General features: G+C 38.7%; 1 protein-coding gene across 7 annotated transcripts in view; it reads right to left on the reverse strand.

Annotated features, from left to right (window-relative positions):
* Window positions 1–5612: 5612 nt before the first annotated feature.
* ZFAND4 (zinc finger AN1-type containing 4) overlaps window positions 5613–20318 on the reverse strand; it is a 102442-nt gene continuing 87736 nt past the window's right edge. For 5 of the 7 annotated variants that reach the window (XM_070493022.1, XM_070493020.1, XM_014865700.3 and 2 more), the window contains 4 exons: window positions 19020–20192; window positions 18452–18506; window positions 7863–7980; window positions 5613–6559 (listed from right to left, as the gene is read on the reverse strand). In XM_070493022.1, the coding sequence (XP_070349123.1) occupies window positions 6424–6559; window positions 7863–7980; window positions 18452–18506; window positions 19020–20192 (1482 nt within the window). In that variant the 3' untranslated portion in view covers window positions 5613–6423. Of the gene's footprint in view, window positions 6560–7862; window positions 7981–18451; window positions 18529–19019; window positions 20193–20318 lie in introns of all 7 variants that reach the window. The other 2 variants (XR_011496470.1, XR_011496473.1) reach the window with 2 other exon arrangements.

Raw genomic sequence — 20318 nt, forward strand, 5'->3', positions numbered from 1 at the left:
CGGTGGCCTGAGGTTCGCCAGTTCAGATCCTGGGCGCGGACCTACACACTGCTTGTCAAGCCATGCTGTGGCAGGTGTCCCACATATAAAGTAGAGGAAGATGGGCACGGATGTTAGCTCAAGGCCAGTCTTCCTCAGCAAAAGAGGAGGATTGGCAGCAGATGTTAGCTCAGGGCTAATCTTCCTCACAAAAAAAAAAAAAAAAACAAAACCCACCACTTTGGAAAATTTGTTAGTATCACCTAGTAGGATGAGCAAAGACAATGATCATCCTGTGATCCAGCAATTCTACTCTTAGGTACAGACCCCAAAGCAATGTGTATACATGTGCTCCAAGAGACATGTGCACAAAAGTTCATAGCAGCATCATATATAATATCTAAAGCTAGAAACAACCCAAATGTCCACCAACAGTGGATGGAGGAATGAATTGTAGCAGTCATACAAAAGAATACAATACCACAATAAAAATTAAGCACAACTACATGCAACACAAATAAATCTCACAAATCAACACTGAATGAAAAAAGCCAGATAGAGAATAATACACATCAACCAATTCCACTAGGTAAAGGTTTTTGTTTTCTAAGGCAGAACTGCAGGGTTACATGCTTAGGTGGTCAAACCATACAGAAATGCAAGAAAATAACTATCACAGAAAGTTAGGATGGTGTTACCTTTATAGAGGGGGGGTAGTGACTGGGAAAGGGTAGCAGGTAGGAATGGGCTCTGGGCTGCTGGCAATGTTTCATATTTCTTATCCTGGGCAAGGGTTGCAGAGAGATTTGCTTTGTGATAAGTCATTGTGCTGTATGTATTTTGTGTATATTCACGTTTCTGTATGTGTTTTACATTTTTGTTTTGTCTGCTTGTTTTTTGAGGAAGATTAGCCCTGAGCTAACATCCGCCGCCAATCTTCCTCTTTTTTGCTGAGGAGGATTGGCCCTGAGCTAACACCTGTGACCATCTTCCTTTAGTTTATATGTGAGATGCCTGCCATAGCATGACTTGATAAGCAGTGGATAGGTCCACGCCCAGAATCCGAACCAGTGAGCCCCGGGCCACTGAAGCACAGCACGAGAACTTAACCATGACGCCACTGGGCCAGCCCTGTTTTAAATTTTTCAAATTATTAAAAATGAAAAAAAACTCCACAAATAGAAGATCTGTCTAGGGTACCAAACATCTAACAAAATTTACATAATAAGAGAACAGAGGCAATGGAGAGATCAATTTTTTTCTAATGAAAAAAAATCCCTGAGCTGTAGAAAATGTCGAGACTTCAGAACAGACACCCCAAAGGTCAAGAAAAATTGATGAAAAATGAATGACATTTCAGATGTCCAAAAACTACGAGAAAAAGCTTTAAAATCTCTAGAAAACAACAAACCACCTTACTAACAAAGATAGAAGTATTAGATCAGCATTGATTCCATCAGCAACACAGTATATATAGAAGTCAGTCTTCAAACTTTTGAGGGAAAGACTCTAGACCCAGCCAAACCACCATATAAGTGTGAGGGCACATGAAGGACAGTTTCATATACGTTATATCTCCTATATCAACGTTTATATCTCCTAGGCTATGAAGGTTTGCTCAAGGATCCTGAACCAGAGAGGAAAGAAACATTGCTGCTGAAGTTGGTGCAATTTGAATGGCGTCTATAGCCTGGATGGTAATATTGTATCAATCGATACTGATTTCGTTTTTTGGCGGGTTGCATGGAAGTTGTATAGGAGAGTGTCCTTGCTCAGGGGAAACACAACGGAATGTTTTATGGGTGGATTGGCATCATGTCTGCATCTTACTCTCAAATGGTTCAGAAAAATTCTAACAATAATGGATATACTCCCATAGGGAATATAAATATGATAAAATATTAATAGGTAAGGAATCCGAGTGAAAGGACTTACAGGAGTTTTTTGTGTGCTTACAACTTTTTGTAAATTTGAAGTATTTCAAAATAAAAGATAGTTAAAACAGACTAAATTAGACCAGAAGGCAAGTGGCTATGTGAAGAATATCTTCAAGGAGAAAAATTCCCAATAAACAAATTATATGATTAAGAACTTGGACATTCTTAATCTAATGATAAGATGCAAGTACATTTTCTTTATGACATTAAGGAAAAAAAAGCAAGTGGAAACAAACAAAAATATGAGCTGTAAAAAAAGGAATAAAACACAAAATAATTATGGCATAATTTTGACCAAATGAAGGAATTAAAGGAAAATCCATTTTATCTCTACATTTAGTGACACTGGATTATGGAAAAGAAAATATCATTCTATCACACTATTTGGATCTTCAATCAACAATATTTCTATAAATGTTAATATTTTAACTTACTATTACTCTCAATTTTTAAATCAGCCTAAAAACAAGGCAGAAAAGGTTTAGTAACACTTAAAGTTGATAGATCACTGAAGAGACTTACTACATTCTTAAAGTTTTTTCATTCACTCAACAAATATTTACTGAGGGCTTACATGCAACGCTCGGGAACAAGGATAGGTAGATGGACAGGAGAGCAATTCCTGCTCTCATGGACTTGACATCACGAGCAAGCCACAGGATCACACAAACGTCAAAATAATACTGTGGTAGATCCCACGAGGGAAAAGAATATGGCACGAAGAGGAAGGGTACTGACTTAGAAAGGGACACATCAGGAAGTATGATGGAGTTAGCACCCGGGTGTTAACAAGAGGAGACAGGTGGGAAAACTAAAAGTCAGCATGGGCAAATCCCAGAAGGCCTGAGGAAAGAGTGCAATACGAGGCTGGAGAAGTGGGTGGGGGCCAGACCACAGGGGCCTCACGAGGAAGAAGGGTTAAGGATTTGGGTCTTTATTCTAAGAACACAGGAAGTCACTGATATATTTCAAGCATCGATATGCTCAATTTTTTGGTTCTGCAAGCTCACTACAGTTGAAGCGTAGAAAACGGTTTACGAAGGGCAGAGAACTAATTCAAGGAGCCCAGTTAGGAAGCTATTGCAATAGCTCAGGTGAAAGCTATGGACCAGGGTCACTGCAGAGGAGTCCGTGAATTTGAAATAACTACTATAACTAACTGACTCTTATGGACCAAATGAATGTGTCTCCTCCTCATTCATATGCTGAAGCCCTAACCCCCAGTGTGACTTATTTGGAGTAAGGAAGTAATTAAAATTAAATGAGGTCATAAGAGTGGGGCCCTCATCCCATAGGATTAGTGTCCTCATAAGAAGAGACATCAGAGAGCTCTATGTGTGCACACACTGGGGGGAGGACATTTGAGGACACAATGAGAAGGCAGCTCTCTGAAAGCCAGGAAGAGAGATCTCACCAGAAACTCATCTGCTGGACCTTGATCTGGGACTTCTAGTCTTCAGAACTGTGAGAAAATTAACTTCTGTTGTTTAAGCTTCCCACTCTGTGGTTTTTGATACGGCAGCACAAGCAGACTACAGCACTAATAAAAATTGGGAAGTCGACTATTGAGGTAATGTGTTATCACACTAAATTCCTCCCCTGTAATACAGGGATGTCAAAAATAACGTCTAAATATACTGGCTAGTGTTATGCTGATAAGTATCAGAAAAACTAAAGTAGAAATTATTAAAAGAGATTGGGGGGAGGTCTATGTAAAGTTTTTTACTTTCATTTTTTATCCTTATATAGTTTTTCTAAACCATGTAATTTATTTTCCTCAACTATTTTAAAAGTTCAACGTAATTTTCAAAGAAAAATGAGAATATACTTTTATTTCCTAAATTTCAGTCACTCACATCTACTGTCACTCACATCTGGTTTTTGTTACATGCACCCATGTTGTCAATTTTCAACCAATTTTTTTTTAAATAACAGCTAATAACTGTTACCAATCTTTTTTTTTTTTTTTGCTTTTTCTCCCCAAATCTCCCCAGTACATAGTTGTATACTTTAGTTGTGGGTCCTCCTAGTTGTGGCATTGTGGGATGCTGCCTCAGCATGGCCTTGTAAGTGGTGCCATGTCCGCGCCCAGGATCCGAACCAGCGAAACCCTGGGCCGCTGAAGTGCAGTGCGTGAACTTAACCACTTGGCCACAGGGCCGACCCCTCAACCAAATTTTTTTAACCTACATCAAATTTATTTTATTTTGTTTTCAACTAAGCTACTTAGAGTTATATTTTTTCAGATCCACATTAAAAACATATAATTATTAAGAAATGTTCATCCACATACCACTTAAAATCATATCATGTTCCAGGAGTGGTATAGGAGTCATACTTTGGAAGACCTACTGGATACGTGACTCGATTATCTAACACAATGGCTTAAAACCATATTAAACATATACCAGAAAATTAATCCCTGTCATCTTTTTCATAATTAAATCCCTTCACAAGTTACAACACTGACAAAATTTTTAAAATCTGAGTATTTGAAATTCCCATGCTAGAATGATTAAAATGCACGAAACTTAACTAGAAAATATTTCACATAGCCAAAAGTTAAAAGTTTTAAGACTTTTATGCTGCTAAACCAAGTGCTTACTGTTTAAAAAAATCCAGAAACTGAATTGTCTCACATAAAATTAGTTTAGTTATATAAAACAATCTAAATGCCTTTGTTTTTTCTCATGGTTAAGTTGTCCAATACAGTTAATTTTTTTAACTAATGTTTAACCAGTGCCCATACGCAAGGCACTCTGCTAATTACTGGGAATGCAAAGACAGCTTGAGGTCTCTAAAATGATGACCACTTCTCTATAAGAATTTAAAGCTTAAAGAAACGTGTCCCAATAATGATATGATTTCTTGAATTAAACTGGTTTCTCTCTCAGTGACTTAGAAATTAGTAAAAAGACTCAACTTTAACCAAAATCTTTGGTAAACTTAAAACAAGACATTTCTACACGGTCTTGGTTTACAAAGCATAGTGTCCTAAGCATATATCAAGCATGCCCTAACCATTCATATTTATTTATACAATAAATTTGTTTTGGTCCATTTTTCAGCAGCCTATCTAGTTTTTAGATTTTAAATGTCTGAAGCACACGCTGTCTTGAAAAGGGAGGAAAAACTGAACTACTCAACACAGATGGAAATATTTTTCATTAGCCTATATAGCCCCCCTTAAAAAGCATGCCTTCAACCCCTAATTGCATCACTCTTTCACTAATTTCTCGCTGTTCCCTCCTGTAAATGATTTTCCTCCTGCTCAGAAGGAGCATATTTAGACGTCTTCAGAAAGATGAAGGCCTCTTTCTCCGTTCAACATTCAATCTCTTATAGAAGCAGAGGAAGGGGAACGGAACTCTCCAGTTCATTCGGCTTTGTGTGGAGAAAGAGGCCCTGTGGAGCACCTCAATGAGCCTTCTGGTACCCCTGCAGATCTCACTGGAGCTGCCGAGTCTGCTGGGTGGCCCGCCAGCTGTTTCCCAGGGTTTAGCATCAGCCTCAGCTAAGCTTCCATCAAGTGAGTGGCCTCCCGAAAGTTTGGATGCTATATGGGTTACATCTGGGAAGCAGGGCCCTTAGAATACCTTTATACTGATAATCATTTTTCCTGAGTAGAATTAAATTAATTAAACAGTGTTATTAAAAAAGTATTTATACAAGAAAAATTATTGTAAATAACCAAATAATCAAACTCATAATGAAACTGATTTATTTGGATTTCTCCTGGTAATAGCACTCAACACGTAAGAAAAACAAACCAAGTTGTGAGATTTTGTTTTAAATGTAGCCATTTTTCAAAAACTAATAAGTTGGGTTCTGTATTAAAGGAAACAAGTGGGACATCTTCTATTTTAAAACTACCATTCAAAAAGTCGTATTAAAAAACATATATACCATGATTAACATGATGTGTTTTATAGAATGGAACATATCTGAATGTCAATCTGAATATGGAATATACATGTGTTAAAACCACACTGGAAAATCAAATGTTATTTTTTATAAAAAGTAGCTTGAAATAAAAAGGAACTTGCTGGTAAAGTCAGTGAACTTTCACACATGGGATTTTTTAGAAATCCCCACCCACCCCACCCCCACATATAGACACAAAAAAGTTGTAGATCTGAGTAGAGCCATCATCACATGACTGCTCATCTCTATACAATGTGGAAGCTGGTTAGTAGTCAGTGTTAACTTCCTAAAGTGCATCTTTTGAAGACTTGTCTAATAAAATTGCAATATCAAATATAAAATACTTAACACAAGACACGCAATAACAAAGCTAAATCATTATAAAGTTTTTAAAACTTCTGATTCACCAAAAAATAAAGATGTCAAATACAGTAGCATTCTCACGCTCCAACAGTATGCACTGTAGGCTTGTGTTATTTGGCAAATCTTTTGGAGTTGAACAAAAATAATGCAGTCCAAACAATATTTCTTCTGTCACTGTAATGCGATTCCTCGGGCAGAACACTTAGGCGCAGAGCAAGAGTCAGATTTTTGGAAGTTTTGGTGCGTTAACCACAGGATTTGCCTCCTGTAAGTATCTCCTCCCTGCACCCTTGTAATCATAGGTGCAGCTGTGAGCTTCTGCATAGCGATGAGACGCACAGAAGTTGTTTCCACATCTAAAGTACAAGAAAAGTTGATATGAGTAGGCACATTTCTATTAGAGGCTCAGCTCTTTGGGAGGCGAGAGCTTGACTCCAGGTGGTCCAAAGGGAGCCCTGGGTTCTCTTCAACAATGTCAGAGCCGACACTTCCCTTCCACTCATAAACAAGCACAAGCACCCCCACCAAGAACAAGTTACAAGAGTTTATAATAAAGAATCCACTACGGAATGAAACAGGGTATAGACCTTTAGGAAGCAGTAAAATTGCAAAAGCTGATAGATACGTCTATCATTTCTCTTATATCTAGTAAACCTGGGAGAACTCTGAATTTCTGAGAAAGTCAGTCTTATAAAAAATCACGTAAAACCTAAATATGCCATGAAAGGATTTTTAAAATATTTCTAACAACAAGATAAGCTGTTTCCATTTGACTAACATACACTCCAAAACGCAGTGGTTGTTTTTAATGCCTGGCCATAACCTAGGGACAGACACCATCCTTGGAGGCTATTAATCAATGCTAATGAAAGAAGTAAATATGGGTAGAAAAAAGTCTTATTTCTTGTAAATATACTATTCATCTCTTTTGAAATAAAAGTATACTATATAATTGTTAAAATTTACAGTACATTAACTTCTAATTTAGTCTTTTTTTGTTCGATTTAAAATAGAATCTTGGAGGAGGCATTTTTCCAAGGTATACTCAAACAAAAACCAAGTATATCTATCAGGAGACAAAGAAAGTACAGTCGACCTTTGGTATCCACAGGAGATTGGTTCCAGGACCCTTGAGGATACCGAAACCTGAGGATGTGCAAGTTCATTATATAAAATGGCATAGTATTTGCATATAATATAAGCATATCCCCCTGTACACTTTAAATCATCTCTAGATTACTTATAATACCGAATACAATGTAAATGCTATGTAAATAGCTATTATACTGTATTGCTTAGGGAATAATGACAAGGAAAAAAGTCTGTACTTGCTCAGTACAGATGCAAACATCGTAGCCCGTTTGATCTGGGGTTGGTTCAATCTGCGGATGCGGAAGCTGTGATACAAAGGGCTGACTGTACACTCTCTCGTTAGTTTAAATCTCCTAATTTTAAAGGGGAGAGGAGGATCTCATGAGTTTGAAAACTCATGAGCTGTCTACTTGCTCTTCAGCCAATTAGGGGTTCAAGTGAAGGCTGCTATCTGAACATCATCTTAACGATGTGATGAACAGTCAATTTAAAGAACGTTTTATATCATATCCTCAAGCTGGGGCACCACAAAGAAAGCATCTCAGTGTTTCCGACTAGGCAACCTGCCTGCATTCGTAGCTAGTAGCCAGTCCAGTTTTCTTTCCACAAAGAAAACAATGCTTTGTTGTTTTCTTCTTTGTCTGAATAGGGGCTTTCACAGGTGGGAGGTGATGAGTACATTCTCCTGTTTAGAGAAAGGACACTTTAATTAATACAGGCCTAAAACTCTAAACGTGAAATACTATTAAGCAAAACACAAAACACGTTCCTGTCACAGCAAAGTTCCATGCCATAAAAAACTAATTTGTGCTTCTTTTATATCTACAATTATTTATAGAATCTGCAAGTGAGGATGGGGTAGAACTGTGAGATTTTTTAAGACATGGTAGGTTTCTACTGAGAAGGACTTCTATTTTTAGGACGTTTGGACACTCCAACACTTTTCTGATTATTTCTAAGGGTAATTAGTACACAAAAAGCACACCAAACTTCAAGAGAGAATCAAGAAAAGTGTCTGGTTCAAAAATCCTGTTTATGAGGCTTCTGAGAAACCATATAATATGTAATACAACCACCCTGTTCTTTTACACCAAGAAGGAGCACTGGAGTATCATGAAACCGGTCTTTTAGTCCTGATAACACCACAGAAATTAAATTCATCAAACCACGAGCAAGTTATTTATTCTTTCAAAACTTTAATTTGTTCATTTTTAAGGGAACAGAACATGTATTTTTCTCTCTAGGTTTCCAAGTGTTTTAAGGTCAACTCAGTTCTCACATGTAAAAAGCATTCTGAAAATTTTAAATGTTATTATTGTATAAAATATATTATCAAAATTGACTAAAACGATGCCCTGCTCAATTTCACAATACTACTACCATATCAAAAACATTTACTAAATTCTGTACTCTTGTAACAACTTGTTTTTTTACCTTAAAAGTAAGAGCACATCTGTTATTATATAGGAAGGAAATCAATTTCTTTAACTACTAAGTGAAATAGTTTTAGAACTGGGCAAAATTCCAACAGATTCCACTCATCAGCAGAGAGGCTCAAAGTCACTGTCCATGGTTGTTAGAAAAACAGTACAAGTACACAGTGCTTGGTGGCACTCAAAGGCCAAAAAGCAAGAGGCAAACAAAGAAAGCAAAAACAAGAGGAAAGAATGAGAAGAAAAATGAGAGTGTGGGGGCTGGCCCTGTGGCTGAGTGGTTAAGTCTCCACGCTCTAATTCACAGGCCCAGGGTGTGCCAGTTCTGATCCAGGGCACAGACCCAGCACCACTAATCAAGCCATCCTGAGGTGGCATCCCACAGAGAAGAACTAAAAAACCTACAACTAGGATGTACAACGATGTACTGGGGGACTTTGGGGAGGAAAAAAAAAAAAGGAAGATTAGCAACAGATGTTAGCTCAGAGCCAATCTTCCTCACCAAAAAAAAACAAAGAGAGAGACAGGGAGAGAGAGAGTGTGATGGTATTGGTACTATTCATTACTGAAAAAGGTTTGTGAGGCCTGGCTTAATGTTTATTTGGCAGCTAAAGGTCTCTGAAAATCCTTCAGGGGTTCAAAAAATTGGAATTACAATTAATTGGTGGGGTGCCCTTTGCCACAACCCAGATTGGGTGCTGGGATACAAGTCCGGCAAAGTTAAGTATGCTTCATTATCAGTCTAAAATACATTCCTAGATCCTCACCAAAATTGGAAACAAAATTTGAAACTGCTAATCGAATGACACCTAATGGTGCCAGGGCACCAACTCAGTTAATAAGCATGTTCCTCTTCAAATGCTCTTGGAGTTATCAAGAACATTTCACAAAGGTAATGGTGTACTTTCCACTTCTTAAAAAATAAAAATAAGATAAGCATTTGCACAGGACACAGAGGAAAGACACATACTACTGGATATCCTCTGGGAGCTCATCTAATTGCAATTATCTTTCAAATTCAGGCTTAGAATATTCTTCCTTAAACACTACTAGAAAAATTTACTGATGATAATTTAGTTCAGTGTGGTCATATTTCCATTTTTCTTCTTTCCTTAGGGGTGCTTAACTCAATGTTTCCCAAGCTTTTTTCATTCCACAACTCATGAATGTGCAGAGACAGAGAACACAGTAGTGACAGGAACACAGTGGCACAGAAACATAACTGCCGTTTTCTCCTATGAGAATGGTTTCCACATATCCTTCTACCCACCAGAGAAAACCATTTATTAGTCATCTATTCCAGGCTAGGAACTATCACTTAATATACAGGTTCTCTACTACCAACTGGAGAAATTCAAATTCCTTGGACCGGAATTTGAGGTCTTACATGTCCAATAGGATATCTTTAACTTTCAGAATTGTTTTCTGCCATTTACCACATCACACCCACCCTGAATGATGCACCAGACCCATTCAGTGTGCAATCTCTTCTAAAATGCTCTACTCCACCTTCTCAACCTAGTAAAACTCTATTTATCCTCTAAGAAGATATCATCAATCATCAACTCCTCTCTGCAGCCTTCTCCCAAATGTCTACTGAACGTAAGAATAAAGAAAGTCAATAAAACAATGCCAATGTGAAGAGTTGCTTTTCAGAACAAGATTAAAGATATTTGGTAACTTATTAGGCATTTCCTGGTCTAATATTTGATGTAACACAATGATCTACAAAAATTCACCTAACAGAAAAGGCAGCCAACAAAGAAATAAGAGTAGTGTTCAAGATGCAAGTTTGGTAATCATCTGCCTAAAAGTGATGATTAAAACTAGGAAGATGGGTAAGATTTCCAAGGGAGACCCTAGAGGGAAAAGCAAAGAGGATCAAGAGAAGAACTTGGTCAATTAAATTTATACCAAATTATACCACTTAAACGTATACCAAAACTTTCACAGACTCTTCTAGGTAATTCAGAATGGTTCACTTATTACTGAAAGGAAATGGAAACAAGTTACACAGCTCTAGTTTCGATAATCATCATTGCAGATAGCAGCTGATGGCTTGACTTAAATTAAGTTAACCAAGAGTGTATACGTAGGAACAAGGAGAAGCCTGGTAAAACAAGTAAAAATGAAAACTGAGGTTAAAAAAAAACCCTGAAAACAACCAAAACAAAAATCTACAAAAATATGATAGCCCAGAATAAAAAGAGAGAGAGAGAGGGAGGGAGAGAGAGAAAGGAAAGAAACTATTTTAAGAAAGAGGGGTGGCCGGCCCGTGGCCAAGTGGTTAAGTTCGCACACTCTGCTTCAGAGGCCCAGGGTTTCACCAGTTTGGGTCCTGTGCACGGACATGGCACCACTCATCAGGCCATGCTGAGGTGGTGTCCCACATGCCACAACTAGAAGGACCCACAACTAAAATATAAAACTATGTACTGGGGAGAATAAGTAGAAAAAGAAAAAAAAAAAAAGAAAAACATTGGCAACAGTTGTTAGCTCAGGTGCTAATCTTAAAAAAAAAAGAAAGAAAGAAAGAAAGAAAGAGGGGAGGGGATCTCATGAAGATGGCAGTGTAGGCAGACTCTGAACTCACGTCCTCCCATGAATGCAACCAGGTTACAACTATTCTTGGAAAAATTACCCTGGAGAGAGACCTGAAAACTGGATAAAAAACTGGATAAAAAAGAACCCCCACAACAAGTGACAGTCCTGACTGGGGCAGAAGGGCAAAAATTCCTTCTAGAGTGAAAAAAAGCCAGCTTCACAAGCTCTGGAGCTTCACAGCCATGCAGAAGCCACCCTAAGGTACAAAGAGCTCCCTGGAGGAGAGGGGACCAGAGTGGGGGTGCATTACAGCTATAAGCATCCTTCAGACTCAGCACAACTGAGATCAGTCTCATAACATCTGCCTTTACTGGCTATTAACTGCAATGGGGGACTACCCCCAGAAAAGCTATCAGACATAAGTGGAAAACCCAGTTCTTAAAGGGCCCACACACAAAGTCACCTGTCTCACAAAGCAACCTAAAATCACCAGAAAGAAAGGTGCACAGTCCTTCGGTAAAAATAGACTCACCTGGTGGGCTCTGGGTGCATCTCGGTGAGAGAGGAGACCTTTCTGGAGACTGAGACATTGGCAGCAGGCAACACTGTGATCTAGTACAGGTGTGCTGACACAGACGCTGGCAGATGCCATTGAAGTTCTTCCCCTGGTCTGTTAGCCCAGGGGTCTGCCACACCCACTACAGTGCAGATTTCATCCAGTTCAGCCAGGGCAGGCAGGCTGCCATAGGGACTGACCTCACCCAACAGCAAGCCCTCAGGCTTCTTGTCAGCCTGCATAGACTGGGGTACCTTGATCCTCTGTAGGCAGGAGAGTATGTTCACTTCTGTGGGGCAGGGCCTGGCATGAGGGGCATTGGTGGAGAGTGTGGGGGCCTCTGCAGTGAGGCAACTGGGTATGCTCCAGGGGGTTGAGAAGGGTGCACGGGCCAGGACTGTGCTGACAGTGTGTGTGGACCTGTGGAGGGTGGGGCTTATCAGTGGCAGAAGACCTGTGCTTCACAAACAGCCACAAAAGAGATCAGTCCCACCTTCCAAAGCCTGAAACAATTGGCTGCTCCTGTGCCTGGCGCCAGCCCCACTCAGCTGCAATCCTGAGAGAGCTGACAACAGCCTTGCAGGCCTGAGGCCTATAGCAATTGTAAACCCCTGAGCCTAGCAACCGCCACACTGGGTGCCTACTCACATAGAAAAACTGCAAACAGGAGTGTGCTATGAGACCTTGCAGCCAACTGTGCTGGGGCTCCCCAAAAACAATTTACAAACAGCTGGATTGGGGGGGGAACCTAGACTCCCTGGGTACCTGCAGTAAGAGCAACCGTGCCACAGCAGAAGGACACATGTAGCCCACAAGGGGACACTCCTGGAATATTTGGACTGCAACGAGAGGGAAGCACACTGCCAGGCCTCAAAAGGCATCTCTTACATAAGGTCACTTCTCCAAGATCAGGAGACATAGCTGACCCACCTAATACATAGATATAAGCACAGAGAAAGAGACAAAATGAGGAGACAAAGGAATATGTTCCAAGCAATGGAACAGGACAAAACTCCAGAAAAAGAACTAAGCAAAACGGAAATAAGCAATCTACCCAACAAAGAGTCAAACAAAAAGTCATAAGGCTGCTCACTGATACTGGGAGAAGACTGGATGAACACAGTGAGAACGTCAACAAAGAACCGGAAAATATAAAAAAGAACCAATCAGAAATGAAGAATACAATACTGGAAATTAAAAATTCACTAGAGGGCTCAATAGCAGAGTAGATGATACAGAAGAACAGATCAGCAAGCTGGATGAAAGAGTATAGGAAATCACCTAAGCTGAACAGAAAAAAGAAAAAAGAATTAAAAAGAATGAGGACAGTCCAAGAGACCTGTGGGATAATATCAAGCACACTAACATTCATATTATAAGTCTCCCAAAAGGAGAAGAGAGAGACAAAGGGGCAGACAATCTATCTGAAGAAATAATAGCTGAAAACTTTTTTAACCTAAGGAAGGAAACAGCCATCCAGGTGCAGGAGGCACAGAGAGCACCAAACAAGATAAACCCAAAGAGGCCCACAAGACACATTATAATTAAAATGTCAAGAATTAAAGATAAAGAGAGAATCCTAAAAGCTGCATGAGAAAGGCAATAAGTGACATACAAAGGAAACCCCATAAGGCTACCAGCTGACTTCTTAGCCGAAACACTACAGGCTAGAAGAAAGTGGCACAATATATTTAAAGTGCAGGAAGGAAAACGCCTTCAGGCAAGAACACTCTATCCGGCAAGGTTATCATTCAGAATGGAAGGAGAGATAAAGAGTTTTCTAGACAAGCAAAAGCTAAAGGAGTTTATCACCAAGAAACCAGCTTTACAAGAGAAGCTGAAGGGATTTATTTAAGTAGGAAAGAGAAGACCACAAATAGGGACAAAAAAATTATCCAAAAAACCCAGGCAATAAAATCACTGGAAAAGGCAAAAATATAGTAAAGGTAGCAGAGCAAATACCTATGAAGATAATACGAAGGTTAAAAGACAAAACTACTAAAATTACCTATTTCAATGATAAGAAGGTAATGAATAGACACACACAAAGTAAGAGATTAGACATGATTTCAAAAACAATGTGGGAGGGGGTTGGCCCAGTGGCACAGCAGTTAAGTGTGCATGTTCAGCTTCAGTGGCCCAGGGTTTGCCAGCCAAAGGGATCCTGAGAAAAAAGAACAAAGCTGGAGGTATCACATTCCATAATTTCAAAATATACTATAAAGCTATCGTAACCAAAACAGCATGGTACTGGCACAAAAACACACACACAAATCAATGGAACAGAATCAAGAGCCCAGAAATAAACCCACACATATACGGACAACTAATTTTTGACAAGGGAGCCAAGAACATACACTGGAGAAAGGAAAGTCTGTTCAATAAATGGTGCTGGGAAAAGTGGACAGCCGCACGCAAAAAATGAAAGTAGACTATTATCTTACACCATACACAAAAATCAACTCAAAATGGATTAAAGACTTGAATGTAAGATCTGAAACCATGAAACTTCTGGAGGAAAACATAGGCAGTACGCTCTTTGACATCAGTCTTAGCAGCATTTTTTCAAATACCATGTCTGACCGGGCAAGGGAAACAATAGAAAAAATAAACAAATGGGACTACATCAAATGGAAAAGCTTCTGCCCAGCAAAGGAAATTATCAACAAAACGAAAAGACAACCTAACAATTGGGAGAAGATATTTACAAACCATATATCAGATAAGGAATTAATATCCAAAATATACAAAGAACTCATACATCTCAACAACAAAAAAACTAACAACTCAATTAAAAAATGGGCAAAAGATCTGAACAGAGATTTCTCCAAAGAAGATATACAGATGGCTAACAGGCACATGAAAAGATATTCAACATCATTAACTATCAGGGAAATGCAAATCAAAACTACAATGAGATATCACCTCACTCCCATCAGAATGGCTATAATTAACAAGAAAGGGAACAATAAGTGTTGGAGAGGATGTGGAGACAAGGGAACCCTCACACACTGCTGGTGGGAGAACAAACTGGTGCAGCCATTACGGAAAACAGTATGGGGTTTCCTCAGAAAATTAAGAATAGATCTACCATATGATCCAGCTATTCCACTGCTGGGTATCTATCCAAAGAACTTGAAAAGACAAATGCATAAAGATACATACACCCCTATATTCATTGCAGCATTATTCACAATAGTCAAGACTTGGAAGCAACCTAGGCGCCCATCAAGGGACAAATGGATAAAGAAGATGTGGTATATATACACAATGGAACACTACTCAGCCATAAGAAATGATGAAATCTGGTCATTTGTGACAACATGGATGGACCTTGAGGGTATTATGCTAAGTGAAGTAAGTCAGAGGGAGAAAGTCAAAGACCATATGATCTCACTTATAAGTAGAAGATAAAAACAACAACAAACAAACAAAGAACAGAGATTGGATTAGTGGTTACCAGAGGGGAAGGGAGGATGGAGGAGGGTGATTACATACGTGTGTGTGGGGATGGATTGTAATTAGGCTTTGGGTGGTGAACATGAGGTAATCTACACAGAATTTGAAATATATTATGATGTACACCTGAAATTTATATAATGTTATAAACCAATCTTACTGCAATGAAAAAATAAGTAAATAAATAAACAAAAAATTTTTAAAAAAAGAAAGAGGGCCACAAAAATCAACTAAGAAAAAGACAGAAGCATGCAGTAGATTTGAAATTACGGAGCTCTTGGTGACCTCGGCAACAGCAATTTCAGAGCAGCAGTGAGAAGAGAAGTGAAGAAAGCACTGAAGCCTGAAGTTGAGTTAAGAGAGCAGAGATAACTGCAACACAAACTTTCAAGAGGCTGGGCTATGGGTTAGGATAGGACAGACTTAAGGACGTGTCAAGGAAAAATAATTATAATATTAAAACCAGATATATTACAGTAATCAAAACAGTGTGGTACTGGCATAAAGACAGACATAAAGATCAATGGTATACAATAGAGAACCCAGAAATAAACCCTCACATATACAGTCAATTTTTGACAAGGGTGCCAAGACCATTCACTGGGGAACAGACAGTCTTTTTAACAAATGGTGCTGGGAAAACTGGATATCCACATGGAAAAGAATGAAGCCGAACCCTTATATTACACAGTATATAAAAATTAATTCAAAATGTATCAAAGACCTAAATGTATGAATTTAAAACTATAAAACTCCTAGAAGAAAATATAGGGGAAAAGCTTCTTGACACTGGATTTGGCAATGACTTATAGGGACATGACACCAATGGCACAGGCAACAAAGAAAAAATATACAAACTGAAAACTATTGTGCATCAAAAGACACTATTGACAGAGTAAAAACGCAACCTATAGAATAGGAGAAAATATTTGCAAATCATATATCTGATAAGGGATTAATATCCAGAATATATAGAGAACAGCTAAAACTTAACAACAAAAAAACAAACAACTCCATTCAAAAATGGGCAAAGGAAATGAACAGATTATTCTCCAAAGAAGATATATGAATGGCCAATAAAAAGACACTCAACATCACTAATCATCAGGGAAATGCAAATCAAAACCACAATGAGATACCACTTCACGCCTGTTAGGACGTCCACTATCAAAAAACCCCAGAAAATAACAAGTGTTGGTGAGAATGTGGAGAACCTGGAAACCTTGTACATTGTTGGTGGGAATGTAACATGGTATAGCCACTATGAAAAACAGTATGGCAGGCCCTCAAAAGTTAAAAATAGAATTACCATATGATTTAGTAATTCCACTTCTGGGTAGACACTCAAAAGAACTGAAAGCAGGGTCTCAAAGAGATATTTGCTCACCCACGTTTACAGCAGCACTATTCACAACAGCTAAAATGTAGAAGCAACACAAGTCTCTGTCCACAGATGCATGGATAAGCAAAACGTTGTCCAGTAGGTCCCTCTTATCCACAGTTTCACTTTGCTCAGTTTCAGTTACCCATAGTCAACCACGTTGTGAAAATATTAAGTAGAAAAATTCCAGAAGGAAACAATGCATACATTTTAAATTGCGTGCCATTCTGAGGAGCATGATGAAATCTCATGCCATCCTGCTCCATCCTGCCCAGGACATGAATCATCCCTTTGTCCAATGTATTCACACTGCATATGCTACCCGCCTGTTAGTCACTTAACCTTCTTGGTTATTAGATTGACTGTCATGATATCGCAGTGCTTGTGGTCAAGTAACCCTTATTTTACTTAGTAATGGCCCCAAAGTCAACTTTATTATTTACTGTTGTTAATCTCTTACTGTGCCTAATTTATAAATTAAACTTTATCATAGGTATGTATAGGAGAAAACACAGTCTATATATATGGTTTGGTACTATCCACGGTTTCAGGCATCGCCTGGGAGTCTTGGAATGTATCCCATGCAGATAAGGGAGACTACAGTATATACATAAAATTATTACTATCCAGTCTTAAAAAGTATGGAAATTCTAACACATGCTACAACATAGATGAACCTTGAGGACATTATGTTATGTTAAGTGAAGTAAGCCAGACACAAAAAGACAAATACTGTATGATCCCACTTATATGAAATATAGAGTAGTTAAAATTATAGCGATAGGAAATAGGATGGTGGTTGCCAGGGGCTGGGGTGGGAGGAGAATGAGGACTGGTGTTTAATGAGTACAGAGTTTCAGTTTTTCAAGATGAAAAGAATTCTGGAGATGGATGGTGGTGATGGTTGTCCAACAAGGTGAATGTACCTAATGCTACTGAATTGTACATGTAAAAATAGTTAAGACAGTAAATTTTGTCATGTGTATTTTACCACAATAAAAAAAATTGAAAAAAAAAGTAGCTATATTAAGACTTTAGAACCTTGGGGCTTACATAGTAGTGAAAAACAAACCCTAAGTATCTCCTTAAAGACATAAAACTCACATGACAATCATAATATATAAAGTATCCATTAAAACTTAGGGGCTACAAAGCTGGTACATCTTTGGTAATGAGTTTCCCATCCCTAGTCCGGGTATTAAAACACAAAAGGTGATGATAGTAATGGCTTCCTTGTAAATAATGACTGACCAGGACACCTTTACAGTTACTGGTAGAAGGGAGTGCTAATGTTATAGTGATTTCTGCTATTGTGCCTTGGAAAGGGCTGATCCTAGGGATTGTCCCTTTGTTCTCCCCAGGAATAACCAGTTCATTGAAAGGAGCTCTTACTATCATCCTTGATATTGAATTACGATGTTAAGAAACACCTTTCTAGGGTGTTTCCTCAAAACCCATCCAGTAGCCCAGCATGACTCCGGAGTGGCCAGTGACTGAGGGGGTTGGGAATTATATGTTAATTCTTCATTCATCTTGTCTTTTCACATAGACCATATCTCCTACCAGACAACAGAGGCCTCAATTTCAATTTTTGTTGTATTCTTCAAATAAGTCCTATAGTCAGTTCTCATAATCATTTTCTTAAGCAGAACAAAGTTTAGGAACAGTTTACTCTGCACATATCACAGAGACTATTCATCTCATTTCTTCTTGAAAATTCAACAGTATGCAAAATGACATGATTATTAGCCTTCTATTATTTTCAAAATTATCTGTAGCTTACCTACTCTTTTCCCTGCTGCTGTATTATTTCCATTCATTCCAATACCATGGGCAGACTACAATTAAAACACAAAACATCTATAGAGGTGAGTTAACAAGAACAGAAGAAAAGATCACCACACATGAAATACTTGTATTTTATTACAAAAATGTTTTCGGGCTTTCACCTAAAATTATTTAATCTATTTTAATTAAATTAACTTGGAACCTGATTCTCACAGCCAGCAACATTGTACCTACTATTTATCTTTAAAAGAGTAAAATTTGATGGTTCCAATAAAAGTTTTTATTTGGGAAAAACAGTAATAAAAATATTTAGCATTTAAAAATATATGATAAATTATTTACATGAAGTTATTTTCAAATTACAGTTCTCAACTTAAGACTAAAACATTATTTAAAGTTCAACCGTCAAAAAGATTTTCTAAAAAGTAGATGAACATTTTAAGAGAAATTTATGAAAAGAATTCAACTTTAGGCTTCCTTATTTATATAAACAGTAACAACCTTAAATATGTTGAATCACTACAAGGATAACTAGAAGAACATACTGAAAGGCAAATACTTACTAGAAAAAGTTCTGTAGGTTCTAACTGGGGAGAGCTCTTCCTAAGGTTTTCTTCCTGAAAACGCTGGAAGTTTGTAGACAGCCCAATTCCAGAGGTCCGAAGCCTGCCTGCCCCATGTGTACTCTGTGAGCTGTCTCTGCTTGCGCTCCGGGCCAACGAAGCAAGAAAATCTATATTATTTACACAACCAACAGGTTCTTTGGAAGCCCTGTTAGCCATTTCTGTGATATCCCGAGCCTCAACTTTAGAAATAATATCAGATCTTTTGCCAGGTGAATCAACTTTAACAGCTCGAAAGCGAGTAGTCCTAGAGAATGAAGAATCAGTTATATTTCGAACATCCAATGACCGGAGCACATTCTGTGAAGCAGAAGACTGGAGGTTCCCAGACTCAAAACATTTGGACTGTCTCTGTGGTTTCAGCAGAGGATTATGGAGTGACATTGGTGTAGAAGAGTGAAGAGGTGACAAGAGTCTGTTCTTGTGAGGACTTAATTCGCGGTGGTTGACCACAGCAGTCTCTACTGATTCACCACTCAACACTCTGGCAACGTGTTTCAGATGCTGCTCCGTAGCTTTCAACCCTTTATCACCATTAGTGAGTAAGAACTCTGGATTCACCTTCTGTGCGCCTTCTAAGCCACGGCTCTGCTCATCAGTGTTTCCTTCTGTAAATGAAGCAAGTGCACTCACTTCAGGGAGAAGCGATTCTTCAGTTACACGCTCTTGTGAAGTTGGAAATACAGTGTCATCCTCCTTATTAGATGACAAATTTCCTGAAAACTGTTTTGTCCGCCTAGGCAGGCATAATCCAAGATGGAGAATAGAATCAGCAAGCTCTTTGTCATTTTCAAACTCCATATGGGCTATCTGAGGTGGTAGTTTGGTGCTACCATTGGAATGAGACAGTGCGTTACTCTCCCAGTTATCATATGCCTTAAGAAAATCACTAGCAATAGATGATATGGGTCTATCAGCAGGTGGCAGAGTTGCCAAACTTGAAACTGCATTGCTGGATGTCTCAGGTGGATAAGCATTCCCAGGAGAAGGCAAACAGGACTGCCCAATGTTGGGGAGAACCCTTAACAATCTGTGGCGAGCAGCTGCTGTGGAACTACTAGAAGGTCGAGGAGCTACAGGTGGACGAGGTTTTACCTTGACAGCTTTCTTAGGCTAAAAGAAAAGAGTGAATATATAATTCCTTTACACAGTCATTTTCTCTGTGCATTAACAAAAATTAACGAAGGAAGGGGCCGGCCCCGTGGCCGAGTGGTTAAGTTCCTGGGCTCTGCTTCAGCG

This window comes from Equus asinus, chromosome 2 (genome assembly GCF_041296235.1).
Source record: "Equus asinus isolate D_3611 breed Donkey chromosome 2, EquAss-T2T_v2, whole genome shotgun sequence".
Taxonomy (NCBI): Eukaryota; Metazoa; Chordata; class Mammalia; order Perissodactyla; family Equidae; genus Equus; species Equus asinus.